The sequence below is a fragment of the Struthio camelus genome, chromosome 4 (assembly GCF_040807025.1).
Source record: "Struthio camelus isolate bStrCam1 chromosome 4, bStrCam1.hap1, whole genome shotgun sequence".
NCBI lineage: Eukaryota > Metazoa > Chordata > Aves > Struthioniformes > Struthionidae > Struthio > Struthio camelus.
In genome coordinates, this window is record NC_090945.1 from 84,069,175 (window position 1) to 84,083,635 (window position 14,461).

General features: G+C 52.0%; 1 protein-coding gene across 16 annotated transcripts in view; it reads left to right on the forward strand.

Annotated features, from left to right (window-relative positions):
- PTPRA (protein tyrosine phosphatase receptor type A) overlaps positions 1-14,203 on the forward strand; it is a 130,054-nt gene extending 115,851 nt beyond the window's left edge. For all 16 annotated transcript variants that reach the window (XM_068943770.1, XM_068943779.1, XM_068943769.1 and 13 more), the window contains 13 exons: positions 923-959; positions 2,222-2,319; positions 2,920-3,039; positions 4,430-4,596; positions 5,988-6,123; positions 6,501-6,650; positions 6,869-6,962; positions 7,499-7,575; positions 9,429-9,563; positions 10,054-10,179; positions 11,080-11,231; positions 11,796-11,931; positions 12,845-14,203. In XM_068943770.1, coding sequence (XP_068799871.1) covers positions 923-959; positions 2,222-2,319; positions 2,920-3,039; positions 4,430-4,596; positions 5,988-6,123; positions 6,501-6,650; positions 6,869-6,962; positions 7,499-7,575; positions 9,429-9,563; positions 10,054-10,179; positions 11,080-11,231; positions 11,796-11,931; positions 12,845-12,919 — 1,503 coding nt within the window. In that variant the 3' untranslated portion in view covers positions 12,920-14,203. The remainder of the gene's footprint in view (positions 1-922; positions 960-2,221; positions 2,320-2,919; positions 3,040-4,429; positions 4,597-5,987; positions 6,124-6,500; positions 6,651-6,868; positions 6,963-7,498; positions 7,576-9,428; positions 9,564-10,053; positions 10,180-11,079; positions 11,232-11,795; positions 11,932-12,844) is intronic.
- Positions 14,204-14,461: the final 258 nt, after the last annotated feature.

Here is a 14,461-nt window from a genome sequence, read left to right on the forward strand (position 1 = left end):
AAGGAGCACGCCTTTTGCAAGTGAATTTGATTTCTTAAGGAGAAAGGATGTAGCTTGACTTCTCCCTTTTATTTCATTTAAACTTGACTTTCTAGTCCTCATATTGATACAAAATCCTGGTTTTTATTAATGAGCATGCTGTTCCTCAGGAGACAGATTTGCCTATGAGGCAGAGAGGGTGGGTACAGCGCTGGCCTGGGGCTGGGGAGATCCTTCTGCACAGGCTCACTGTATGGCTTTGGGCATTTCCCTAAACATCGCTCTGCCTCTGCCCCATGAGTAAATCAGAGATAATAAGCAGCAGATAACTCATTCTGGGGTTTTACCCTGCGTGCACACAACACCTAGCCGGGCAGAACTGCAAATGATGGTGGGGACGGGCTGTAGGTGGTAATACAGCTCCAGCGGGAATCACAGTGGGAAAGGTAACATGAAAAAGTAGACGTTGAGAGAGAGAGAGAGAGAGAGGCACAGGAGGAGAAGCGAGACCCCAAAGAGCTTTTTACTTACTTCAGCAATATATATATTTTGCCATTAGGAAATAAAAGAAACTCCTGGGAGTTCAGCAACCCTTATTTCCCTGAGATGAGCGCTGATTTTCACGTGATGCTGCGGGTGCCGTGTCTGATCCCAGCGGCGGGGTGAGCGGATACCGCCTCGTTAGTGCTCTGTGCCCGTTCCCAGAGCAGACGAGCGCGGGCCGCCTTGCTCCAGGGGAAGGTGTCTGCGCTCAGGGATTTTCCATTAATTTTGCCACGCTCTCAGCGCTGTTCCCCCCTGCAGAGCCTGCAGCCGGTCCTCTGCACCGCGGCGAGCGTCCGAGCGGGCAACATCTCAGTTTATTAATGATGTAGCAACGCTTCATGACTCTTGTCTCAGAGAAATACTCATCCTTCATTTTCCTTCCTTCTGTTTTGTGTAGGGGTACCAAGAGAAAAACAAGTTCATTGCTGCACAAGGTGAGCTCTCCGGTTTTCTAGTTGCTCTGCGTCATGCGAGTGGTCCTCGTGGTCTTGCCGCTGTCGCCGGGTCAAAATGCAAGGAGGCTTGTCTGGTCCCTGGGTTGTTCCCAATGTGGCTTTTCCTGTATTCCCATCAAAGAGCAGCGCTGGATGCGTTGGCGAAGGAAGACAACCTCCTGTCTCTGAAATGCTGGTGGCTGGAGGCTGTCCGAGGGTCTCTTCCCTGGGCTCGCCAGCGCATCAGCCCATGCCCCACCACATTGCCTTTCCAGCCCGAATCGCGGCTGCAGGTGGTGGTGGTGCTCTCTGAAAGTACTGCCAGGTAGTCGCTTAATTAAATATCCGTAATAAAGTGGAGAAATCCGCTGTTACGGAGCGCGAGCCAAGGAACACGGGCTTGCAAACGCCATCTGTAGCCCTCCGGTGCTCTTGGTTTCCATGTGCTGGGAGCCTGACTGTCAACCTGGGCCTCCAAAATCACTGTGTCGAGTGGCAGGAGGTTCATGCCGGAAATAGGGGCTGATAGGAGCGCAGGAGATGCTTTGCTCTTCCAACTTGCACGGGCAGCGGTGGAGGGTGTTGCTAAGGTGTTGCCGATCATCGGCTGCTGCAACAACCCTGCTGGGCCACCGACAGTTCACACGCCTGGAAATCGCCTTCCCCTTTCCCTAGCTCTTGTTGGAGGCCGAAGGCTGGATCTCGTCCTCCACCAATACCCGGCTGGGGTAAAGCTTTCGTTGGGGTTTTTCTTCTGGCTCGCCCTCAGGCTCAGGCTTGGCAGGGAACGGTTAGGTTGAGTCAGCTCCTTGTCTGGCAGGCAGTAAATAACTATTCCTGTGCCGTGTTTAAATAGGATCTTGCGGTTAAAGCACAGGACTTGGGGGCTGGACTTGAGAGTGCTATTTGTGACTGCCGCAGTTTCCCTGGTTGACCTTGGGCAAGCTCGTTTCCATGCTCTGTTTGTCTGATTTCCCCTTCTGGTGCTAAAAATGGAATTCCTGATCATAAAATATATCCAGTCCCTTTAAAAACCCTGCTATTGTGTGATAGGGCTGTTCTTTGGGATAGCCGACATTCCCAGATACCAAAACGCGTCCTGTGCTGACACCTGTTGGCAAAAAAATTGTTGCATCGTTGACAGCACGGTATTTCTCCCGCTGCCGTCCGGGTGGGTTTTAGACCCAGCACTTGATATCTTACCAGCACTTGCCTGGTTGATGTCTTCTCCTAAAGCCCACATCTGTTTGCCTGCCGTTTAGGACCAAAAGAAGAAACAGTGAATGATTTCTGGAGAATGATTTGGGAGCAAAACACAGCCACAATTGTCATGGTGACCAACCTGAAAGAGAGGAAGGAGGTAGGTGGCGAAACGCTTTCGGGGCAGGTTTCTACCTGGGCGTAGTTTGCATGGAGGCAGAGGTTGGGCCCAAATACACCCAGCACCGGTCTTGCTTGCGAAAGCAAGACTGGAAAATAGGTCTTATGTTCTAAGGTAATTTGGTGAGGCCCTAGTAACCTCCTAATTATAGATCTCAGTGTGTAACGTATGTATACATTTGTGCAAAGTTCCTAGGAGCCCAGCGCATGCGACAGACACAAACCCCGAGCGCAGGGCAGGCCTGACCTGTTTCCAGCAGAGCTTTTAGCCCAATTTTCCTTGGCTTTAGCAGCGACAGGAGGGAGCCAGAACTTCAACGGGTGCATTTTAGTCTGTGCAGCAAGTTGCTTTTGTAGCTCCGGTTGGCTCCATCTGGGCATTTTGCACGGTGCATTTAACTGTGCCACGTTTCCGCTCTCTCAACATCGAGTTTCCCAACTGTAGACATGGTGTGCCGGGAGCTGGGCTTCCCAGGGCACCGTGGCTGGCTGGGAGGCCACGTCCCAGCCACCTGGGACAAGCTTCAGCTGGGACTTTCGAGATGCTAGGCCTCACCTGTGTGGTTTTCTTTCTCCCTAGTGTAAGTGTGCTCAGTACTGGCCAGATCAGGGCTGCTGGACATACGGAAACATCCGGGTGTCTGTGGAAGATGTGACCGTCTTGGTTGATTACACAGTGCGGAAATTCTGCATTCAGCAGGTACTGTGGTCCCCGTCTCCTGTCCCAAGCCTTCGATCTCACATTTTGCATCCCGGAGGCCCTGCCAGGGTCCCCTAACTTTCACGTTGCCCTAGGATGCTCTTGGTGGCTCTTCAGAAGTGCATGTGGAGGGCAAAAGAAGTAAGGAGGCCATCAAGGAAATACAGTTCCTTACATATAAAGAAGTTCAGGGAGAGCCGCTGCCCCCTGCAGCGTTTGGATCAGTGACCACAGCATCCATGTCTCCATTTTCACCAGAGCTATTTAAGATTTGACTTAGCTTAAACACCTGACATCACTGTCTTGAAAGCAACAAAGCTGATTTATAGCAGGTCTGAAATTCAGTCCCGTAATACTGCAGGGCTTGCTCTTACCAGTGCCGTAGTGGAAATGGGGTGGGCACCTGCCCGCAAGGGACGTGGGTACTCACCCGTAGCCACGTAGTGCCTGGCTCCCTGGGCTGAGCAATAAGGCAGATTTATCTCATGAGCTGAGACAAAATCAAGTGCCGTCTGCCTTGGTTTTAATTACTTCCCCATCTGTCGCTACATTTTTCCTCCTCCGAGACTCTGGATGTTTTAGTCACTCTGTTTATTTTCCTAATGCGCTGTGAGGCAGGCAACAAAGAGCTGACGCGTAGGAGACCGGGCGCCTCGATTGAGAACCGAACTAGACGTTGAGCCGGGATCTCCTGAACCTCGCACTTTGCTTTCACATCTGTGCGCGGAGGTTGTTTACTCTCCTCCCTTTCACACAAAGCTGCGATCAGCAGAGGTGTGAGAAATGCGCCTCGAGGAAATGAATGAGTGAAGGCTTCTGTGTGAACCGAGCGACTTCCGAGGGCACGTCGGGGATGAACTACAGGAGCTCCTGCCAGATTGGAGTCCTCTGGGTGGACCCGCAGCAGCCGAGGCTGGGCTTGGCCCCTCTCTCATCAGCCACCTTGTTGGGCGCAGGGAACAGGACAGCAGTTAGTCCCAGAGGAGAACAGGGAGGCCCATCTTGTCCCTTTCTCTAGGAGCTCTAAAAGACACGGGCTCAGCGAGCAGAAGTTAGCCTAGCCCAGTTAACCTCCATGCAGGCACACTTCATAAGCTGCTGCTCTTGTCACAGAGGTTGCCATACGCTCAGTACGAGCAGGGCACTTCTCTGGTGTTTGGCAGCATCCACAGGATGCAAGATATGGTACCGAGCAGTTAAAATGTCATGTTTTTAGAGCTTAATGTGGTCCCCGAGTCCCGGTCCACACACTGCTAGGCCGTGGACATTAGTGTTGCTTAAGCCTTAGAGTTCAGTTTTGGGGCTGTAGCTCCCTCCCGTCTCTGGGTTTAGGGGAAAGGAGATGAATCTAAGTTTCTGTCGTTAATCGGGATACACGGCTGCTTTCCAGGTAGGGGACGTCACAAACAAGAAGCCGCAGCGCCTGGTGACTCAGTTCCACTTCACCAGCTGGCCTGACTTCGGGGTCCCCTTCACCCCTATTGGGATGCTGAAGTTCTTGAAGAAGGTGAAGACATGTAACCCCCAATATGCAGGAGCAATAGTGGTGCACTGCAGGTAAGTCCCGGGGGCGGCTAGCCCTCTCTGCCTCTCCTGCGTTGCAGGGAAAGCATCTTCTCTCTAACACCCAAATTCCTCTGAATGAAGCTGGAATCAGGGATGCGATGGTGTTACAGCTCGTGTGGACTTGGAGTCAAGGCAGTTTTCATTTGGCTTAGCTCAGTTCAGAGTGAGCTAAGCTTAAAGCCACTGCTGTGCACTGGTGACAGCCCGCTTGGCTCTCTGCTGGGCCGGGCGCAAGAGGGCACCAACCGTTGTTACAGCAAGCCCCTGCTCAGCTCACAGCTTGCACGGGAGATGGGACTGGAGCCTTTGAACTCTTGTGGAGTGAGTTTCAGACAGCGCAGTAGGCCTGGGGAACCGCGGGAGGCCTTTGACAGTGTCGCTTGTCTAGCAGCTGTGTGTAGCTCGCTGCGTTTGCATCTCGCGCTTCTGCAGAAGCTGAGTCGCAGCACCGTGACGCGCTCGGGCTCGCTCAGCAGCAGAGCACTGATCTGTGTTCTCGTGTTTTGCTCACGAGCCCTGATGACGGCAAGGCTGACCGCCTCGCAGCCCCTTTCATCCGCCAGGCTCGCCGCAGACCCCGCGTGCCCTGCCTTCTGCCGCAAAGCACCGTAGCCAGTATTGCAGGCTGCGGAACGGTTTGACCCAAGGACACTCGCTAAGTCCTTCTTGTGCAGCATCACGCAGAAGTTTTTCCCGCTCGCTGTAGCCTGCGCTGTCAATGGGACTCTCTCAAGTCAACTCCCCGAACTTGAATCTAAAGGATTGTCACTTCTTTGTCAGATACTAGGAGGTGCCCTGCGTTGCTTTCGCTCTATTTGTGCTTGAGTAAAAGAAAGTCCCTGAGCTAATGGCAGAGATGGTAACCATGTCTGGGACCTCCCAAGTCCCAGCTTTCCAGCTTCCTTCTCAGAAGGCAATTGGCAACAGAGCTTTGTCTTTCAGTAGCATCTACTAGCCTCATCTTTCTTATTTCTTCATCTCTCCTTAGCAGTTGAGTTACCAGCACAGAAAAAAGGCTTTTGCTATGGGCTCACCTTCATGTGAAGGAGGGTGGCTGGAAGGAGCAGGGGGCAGCTGGCAGGAACAGGCCATCATTGGCTTAGGTTTTGCGTGGAGTTACCCCAGCTCTGTGCCTTCATGCACTTGGATCAAGATAGTTGCTGGAACACAGAATTATATGCATCTCTTTGCAAAACCCAAGGGGTTAAAAAAGAGGCTGAGAAGCCTCTCTCTTCTCCAAAATAGATGTTACTGTTTGCTGGGAAGTGCTGCGTTCCCTGGCCTGGGTTGTGTTGCAGTGCCTGGCTCGCTCCCAGCAGCACCGGAAGAGACCGAACTCCAACGCTGCTCACACTGACTGCTTGTTCCCTCTGACGTTTCAGCGCTGGGGTAGGACGCACAGGCACTTTTATAGTCATCGATGCCATGCTGGACATGATGCATGCCGAGAGGAAGGTGGATGTTTACGGCTTCGTGAGCCGGATCCGGGCTCAGCGCTGCCAGATGGTACAGACAGATGTAAGTTTGGCTTTGTTTAGACTTTGCTCGCAGTAGCTTTGTATTTCGTGGCGCAGTCAGTCCCCCACACTCGGCAGACCTTCACACGCTCTTTTTAATCACTGGTTTCCCCTTCAGCTCTGTGTGAAGTTCCTCCAGGTCTCCCAGACCATGTAGCAAATAAGGTCTCAGTCCCTTTGGAAGGGCAGAAACGTTGTTGCCCGCTTTCCTGGAGAGCACTGGGGTCTTACACACGTGCTGTGTGCTCAGTGACCGCTTGTGTTACGTGCATGGGCTGTGGGTTTGCAGCCCACGTGTGCGCCCATACTGTGATACGGATAGTAAGTGGAGTGGAGCATGGAGCAAAAGCTGATGGTTTCTCCCTGCCCCTCTTCCAGATGCAGTATGTGTTTATATACCAAGCACTTCTGGAGCACTATCTCTATGGTGACACAGAGCTGGAAGTGACTTCATTAGAAATCCACCTCCAGAAAATCTACAACAAAGTGCCAGGGACCAGCAGTAACGGGCTGGAGGAAGAGTTCAAGGTGCGTATGCTGAAGGGAAGCTGGTTCTGTGCCCTTCTGAAAAGAAAACCTAATGAATGTTGCATCAAAGTCTGTCCTGAACAGCAGGTTTTGCACAGATTCCTAGGTCCCGTCACCGTCACGAGCTCTCCCATTGCTGTAGGACTTTTCCGTGGGTTCGCTCAGCTTGCTTTTGATGACTGTGGAAGCTGTTACTTCTTTTGTTCCTTCCTCTGCAGAAACTAACTTCAATCAAAATTCAGAACGACAAGATGAGAACGGGCAACTTGCCAGCAAACATGAAGAAAAACAGGGTGCTTCAGATAATTCCATGTAAGGGCTGCTTGTCTGTCTGGGCAAAAGCACACTCAGCAGGTTAGGGTGAACGTTGAGAGTAGGTGTGGTGAGAGGGCTTTTCTCCTCAGTTTTCTCTTTCTTTTTCAACCTTTTGGTTTTTCCAGTTAGGTGCTTTTTCATGAACAAACTTAAAACCACTCCTGGGCTTTCTTGTAGCTCTTGCTTTTGTTTTGTCCTGTTTCTGTCATGGCTTTCTTCTTTGCAGGTTTATACTCCCCAAGGCCTTCTGCCTCAAGGGGAAAGATAGCTTCTAGGTTGAGCAGGTTTTTGCCCCTTGAGTCAACATCCCCTCAACATCCCCTTCTCACCTGCCCTGGCCTCCCTGAACCGTGGCAGAAGCCAGAGCTGAGTCTCCTCATCCCAGACTGATGCTGTAAACGCAGGGTTCCCCTTCCCATATCTCTCTGGCTTCTCACCTTGGGGACTTTCCAACTGATGACCGCACATGGTTTGCAAGGAGTTGTGCTTTGAAAGCGTCCCCCAAAACTCTGATCTATTTGCTTCTGTTTTAGATGAGTTCAACCGAGTAATCATTCCAGTGAAGAGAGGTGAAGAGAATACGGACTATGTAAATGCTTCCTTCATTGATGTGAGTATTTTTTATCTTCTTTTCATACTCCTCCACTGGAAACTCTTTACCTCACACTGCTTCCTATGAGAAGGATTTGTCTAGCCCTGAAACGCTTCCTCTCTAGGTCTCATAAGCCTCTTTCCACTTGACTTTGCTTCATGTCAATGGCTGTTGCTGGTTTGTCTCAAACAAAGCTTGCGGACAGGAGTTTTGCTGAGAGCTTCCAGTCTTCCAACCCAAAGAGACCTAGGAGAGGAAAGTTGGAGCCTGAACTGGTCGTCTAAATCCTGGTCTCATTGCTGCAACTCTCAAGTTTTGATGAAAGTTTTGGAGAAAAGGGCACATGTAGCCAGAGAACTGATTGCTTTCTGGCACTGTTCATTTGGTCAGAAAACATCCCCTAGATTAGGTAACGGAGCCATACACGGATCTCAAAACCCTTGAGAAAAAACAGGTCAATCCTATTATACCTGTCTTGCTGAGCAGAGGAAATGAGGCAGCGAGGTTAAGTGCTTTCCTCACTCCGAGGTGTGTTGCGCATCCTCTGCTCGTGAGTAATCCTGTTGACTTCAGGGGAACATCTCCTCTGAGTATTTATCTTTGTGCAGTGATGCCGGTGCTGAATAAGTGACAAAGAACCCTGCTCTCCTCTAGCCCAAATCCTGTTTTCTTCTCCTAATGGCAGGTATTTTTCCAAAAGGACCATTAGTGCAATAGGTTGAACTAGTGAAACCAGTGTATTCCCAGCCATGACATCCCAAATTAACTGCTCCCTGAAACCGCATTGGCTGGTCCCCACTGGTTGGTGTGTCTGCACGCTGGCTGCTTCAGCTTCAAATAAAACAAATTTGAGCAGCCCTCCAGCCTGGCAGCCTTGTTGTTCCAAATCTAGCTCCAAAAGCTTAAATGTCACGTAAGCAATTCTGTTGAAGATTCAATTTCCTGCCTCTGCTGAACTTTGCTTAAATGACAAGCTCCAAATGACGAAGCATCTTTAGCCATAGTTTGCTGTGAGGGCACAGGGGAATATTGGAAGTTTTCATTCTTTGGAACAGGAGCGTCTCTGGGTTGTGGAACAGCCAGAGTCACCCGGACTTACTACAGGGCATATTTTTGCTCGCTTCTTCCAAAAAATCCCGGTAAAAGTTGCAGATGTAGTCTCCAGAGCTTAGGCACGATTGCTAGCCCTTCTGCAAAACTCAGCCTTTGCAACTTCTTTTAGGAGTAGGAGCACTGGAAACCCAGATCTATCTTTACCAAATGGGTAAGGCATAGAGGGAATATGATCCCACTGTAGCTGCGTTTCTTCAGAAACAGTTCTTACCATGATAAAATGCTGCGTTATGGCATCTCGGCTGATGTGTCGATGTCCATATGCAGGGACTTAGCCGAGCCCTCTGTGAGAGCAGGTCCAGCCAAGGTGGATTTCTCTGCCCAGGCTGAGATAGTTCACATGAACAGTTGCAGTGCTCCAAGGATTAACTCAGCTGCGCTAATTTGGCCGCGTCCAAGAGCGTCTGGACGTGTCTGTTGGCAGCAGAGAGATTATTGCCCTTTGCTGGTCGCCACCAACGCAGCTGGTTGAGCCAAGTGTGCAGTTAACCGAGGGAGCGGACGAGCCGTGATGAGCAGCCTGGAGACACCAGCCTCTTCGCCCGGCGTGCAGGAACAGGGCATGGGGCTCGGGGAACAGGAGACGTGTCGTTCCCACCTTTCCGTGTGTTTGCCTGCGTTTTCTGCAAAGGCGCTGGGCTTTCTGGGGCCGAAGCGCCCGCACGCACGCTTTGCATCAGGCAGCACAGTGCTGCCTTCAGGTGCTGCCAGCATCGCGGTGCTGCTGTCGCGCTGGTAACCGCGGTTTGCAATTGCAGGGTTATCGCCAGAAGGACTCCTATATTGCCAGCCAGGGACCGCTTCAGCACACGATAGAGGACTTCTGGAGGATGATCTGGGAGTGGAAATCCTGCTCCATAGTTATGTTAACAGAGCTGGAAGAGAGAGGCCAGGTAAGCGCCCGAGGCATCCCTGCAGCTAGTGAGGCTGTTCAGCACCCGTGAAGGAAATCGGTACAAACTCTTAAGTCTCCAGATGGCCCCAGTGCTGTTGCCAGTGCCTTGCAGCCTGCCAGCACCGCACACATTGTGTGGCTCTTTCACCCTTCCTCTGGCAAATACACACCGGAAGGGAATTTCAGCCTCTAATTCTAATGCAAAGAATCCAGATGCTTGTAGATCCAGAGCAGAGGAGTTAAAAAAAAAACAACTTTAGACCCTCAGTTCTCAAAGCAGCTCCAAAACTAAATAGTGGTACCTGGTGTGGCATCGCTGGAAGGGCAGCACCTCTCCTACAGCAAGCTGGTGCCTCACAGCTCCTCTCTGAAGCCTTGTAATTCCCTGTGGCTTTGGGAGGCTGCCAACTCCAGGAGAAGCCTCCTTCCACTAAAGCCAGGAGGAAAACGAAGTTCTTCACCCTGTGTCCTCTTGTACGCTTTCTCAGGAGAAGTGTGCCCAGTACTGGCCTTCTGATGGCTCGGTGTCCTATGGAGACATCACCGTGGAGCTGAAAAAAGAGGAGGAGTGTGAGAGCTACACAGTGCGGGACCTGCTGGTAACGAACACCAGGGTAAGAGCCTGTCCTTCTCCCTTTGGGGAGCTCTGGGCTCTCCGGGAGTTTGCTGTCGTTCATCCCAGCTAATACATGTGGTGCTTTGTGATTCCTGTGCTCCTGGACCTTCCCTCGGGCATCCAAGCCCTCTTCAGCTCCATCATCTCCCAGTCATCCCAAAGGAGGGTTCATGCCCTGCTCGTGCTTTCCTCCATCTCCCCCTGTGTACTGCAATCTCACCTCCTTTCCTCCTGTTAACCCTCACCCTTAGGGCTGTTTCGGTCAAGCTGGTTGCTTGTCCTCCAGCTCTTCTGTCCTGCTGCCATCCAGCGGTCTCCTTCCTACCACTGCCTTATTCCTGTGCCTGCCACCAGCCTCTCTCTGCTCCCTGCTCCCTGGGTCCTGCTCTGACACATACCAAGCAAACGACCCCTCCCCGCAAGGATGCTTTGCCTGTATTCCTCTTGGACATCTGTTTTAACCCACTGGCCTGGTTCCTCCTTTTCCTTTCCTTTTCAGTAGTAGATGCTCATCACCTAGGGTCATTTCTCCCCTCGGCTCTGTCCCTTGGAAAATCCATTGGTTTTGGCAGTTCTCTCGAGCACTTTCTCCCCTTAGATGTGCATCCTCCTGATGCCTCTCTCATCTTCATCCCCATCACGATCAAAATATGCAGGTTGCTGGCACAAGGCATAAAAGTAGCCGTTCAGAGGCTGGGAAAGGATGGTCAGCAGCAGGGATGTGCCTGCTAGGCAGGTATCTCCACCTGCCTTGCTGGCAGCTTCCAGCCTCTCCCCGAACCACTTCATGGGTGCTTCCTAACCACACAGTTTCCATGAGACCCTGAGAAAGCAGGTTTTTAGGTCTGGACCAGGCCTCCGATGGACTTACTGAGCTCAAGCTGTGTTCTTCCACCAGGAAAACAAGAGCCGACAGATTCGACAGTTTCATTTCCATGGCTGGCCAGAAGTTGGGATCCCCAGTGATGGCAAAGGGATGATCAACATCATCGCGGCCGTGCAGAAGCAGCAGCAGCAGTCTGGCAACCACCCGATCACTGTGCACTGCAGGTAAAGCCCTGGCAGAACGGAGCCGGATGCTGCTGCGAGGGGACTAACACTGAAATGAGCTTGAGTGACTAAAAAATCCCTTGAAAGGCTCGAGCTGAGCAGGAAGAGTAGAGGCAGAAGCAGTATGAGGTTTTCCTCCTCCTGCCCCTACGTCTCAACCTCACGGGAGAGGTTCAGGAACGGCTTCAGGCTGCAGAGGTGCGGGTTTCCGTTCTCCTGCTCAACGCTGTATTTGGTGGAGAGAAACTGGGGGATTAGCCTAAGACTATCCAGCTTGTGTTGTGTTTGGAGATAAAAATACCTGCAAACCTGGGCTGCTTGGTCTGCCTCGGGCAGGGTCTGCGAGGGCAAGGAGGAAAACAGTGTGTCTGCTGGTGGTGAGTCTGTCGGAGATGTTTTACAAGAAGTCAAAGCACATACAAGTGACATCTAAACTAGGAGAAGCTGGGACAGGGCAGCCAACTCCTCCTATCCTTCCGCGTTTCCGCTGTGGGTCGCGTCTTGAGTGATACCAGTGCGGTCAGTATGGATGATTCCCTTTACGTTCTGCTTTCTCTTTGCCAGTGCTGGAGCAGGAAGAACAGGAACCTTCTGCGCGCTGAGCACTGTCCTGGAGAGGGTGAAAGCAGAAGGGATTCTCGATGTCTTTCAGACGGTGAAGAGTTTAAGACTGCAGAGGCCACATATGGTGCAGACACTGGTAAGCGCGCTGCCTGCAGCGCACGCTCCCCGCACGTCTCCGGAGAGCTCAGCGGGAACGGGCTCTGAACTCGCTTCCATTCAGGTTTTGAGGGAGGACTTCTTCAGGTTAAGATTGTCTCCAGGGAAGAGTAGGGGATGGAGACAGGGCGGGAGGTATTTCTTCCTCCAATGAGGAAGCCTCTGTAATTCCCTCTCTCCGAAGGGGTGAAGCTTGGCTGGCTGTGAAGGCATCAACCATCCTGTTGAGTGTTGACACTCCCCTACGAGCTGTAGGAGCCTCCTTAGAGACTTCTTCATCCACACGCCACGTGTTTGTGGGCTTCACAAGCCTGGAAACTTGTCCCAGAAACTTGTCGCGGAGCAGGGCACGGCCTTGGCAGGGAGGGAAGGAGTAGCCAGTGCTAGATGAGGTTTTGCGAGAGAGGTTTGCAAGGACGCGACTTTGAAAGAAGTCCTTCCCTTTGGGGTCCAATTAAGACCTCGGCTGGCCCAGAGAGGAAGGGGAAGCAGAGTTAGAAAAGGGATACCGTGCTTTTTTCATCTGCTGAGTCTGCAGGAGGCTGGACCGCCCCGTAACGAGGGCCGTAAGGCAGGTTTGGGATGTTCAAAAGCCAAGCTGCGCCGCAGCAAGCCCTCGGCTCGGAGCTCCGCGCGGTGGGGTCCGTTTCCGCCCCGCTCGCCGAAGCCGACCCGTCATCTCGGTGTCGCCGTAAACGCGGGGACGGGGCTGCTTCGCCTCTTTTTCAGCCGCGAAACCCAAAGAGCTTTGTGAAAAATGGCTTTGAGGTGAAGCGGAAAGCAGCCGCCGGGGTTTAGCCCGACCCCAGCTTGCTGCAGACCTCGAAGCGCGAAATCATCTCTCCGCTGTTATTGTCCTCTGTCTAACGCTGTGCTCTCTCCGCTCCCCGCAGGAACAGTACGAATTCTGCTACAAGGTGGTGCAGGAATATATCGACGCCTTCTCGGACTACGCCAACTTCAAGTGAAAAACACAAAAAAAAAACAAGAATGCAAATGACGGAAGAGTTGCCTTCTTTAATATTTTGTAATATTCTGTTTGTTAATATACCCCCCCAAAATATGTGTATATATCTTAACTGTTTTAGAGGTTGGTACCATAAGCTTCATATTAGCTGGAGATTTTATATGTAGCAAAGTGTTAGTGCAGATACTGTTGGCTCCTTTTTTTCCAATGTTTTATTGGGGAATTAAATAGCGTGATGTTTGGATTAATATTGTCACACCATCTCTCTTCTGGAGAGTTGATACAGGCTGTTATTTTGTTTGTAAATCTTTTTTTTTTTTTCTTGAGGGAGTAAAGCCTTTTTTAAAAAAAAAAAAAAAAAGAAAAGATATTCTGGATCTCATCTTAAAAAAAATACCCACAAGCACAAGCTTTTCCGAACCTGCAGGGAAGTGGTTTCACATTTTTCTGCCGGTCAGCTCTTTAGAAAAAAGGAGAGGGGAAAAAAAAAAAAAAGCTTATTCTGTGTGTGTGTGTGAGTGTGTGTGTATATATATATATATATAAATATCCTAATTTTTGTATAAAAAGAAAAAGCAAAAGTTTCCTCCTTCAGGGTGAGACTGCCACGCGCTGCTGACTGGGAAACCGCGATGGTCCTGAACGCAGCAACAAAAATAAATTGCGAAAAGGGAAGGAAAAAAAAAAAAAAAGGATATTTTGCTCCCTGAAGGAAACTTCCGTGTGTTGCGTGCCAGATTTTAGACTGGCCGGCGGCGGCCGTCCGGATCCCTTCTCGCTCCGCCGCCGCCGGGAAGGACGGCGGGTGGGAGCCGCGGGTGCCGCTCGCCCTCGGTGCCGTCTCCGAAGGGTCCTTTGGCGATCCGCCCGCCGGACCCTTCTCTCGCCTTGGCGTAAGTCGGGAATAACGGGGAGGAAATAGAAATTCGCGGCCCGTCTCGAATCGGTCCGGCTGGAGGCTCCCGCGTGCCCCTTGCTCCGGCTCCGGACCCCGGCTCTGCTGGCGCAGATGCGCGCTCGAAAGGCGGCTGCGGAGACAAATCCCCGCCGCGGCGGCTCTGCACCGTGCCCAGCACCTTTTTGCCTCGGTCCCCGCACCAGGGGACCTCTCCAGCGGCCCGAAGAGCTCGGGACCTTTCTTCCGGCGCCGCCGAGCTCTCTCGGGAGGGCGCCGGGCCGCAGGAGGAGCCCTACAAGAAGTCCTCGGGCTGCAGGAGGGGCTCCGCTTTTGTGGTTTACAATTAAAACAACAAAAAAAAAAGTAGGTTAATACAGTTCGTTTTGACTTTTTTGCTGATTTCTTTGCGGTTAGAAGAGGTGCCCGATGAAAACGCAGCCTCCCCCGGTCGCGGGGCTGATGGAGCGGCGAAATCCTTTCTGGGCTGCCCGGAGACGTGGGGATTGGCAGCCTTATTCCGCATTTAACTCCGGCAAGAAATACCGGCCGCAGGCCGAATAACGACCCGACCCCGCTCCCCGGGGAAGGTGACCCCGCGGGGGGGACCTTGCGTAGGGGCTCCCGCCGGGGCCCGTCCTCTCCCAC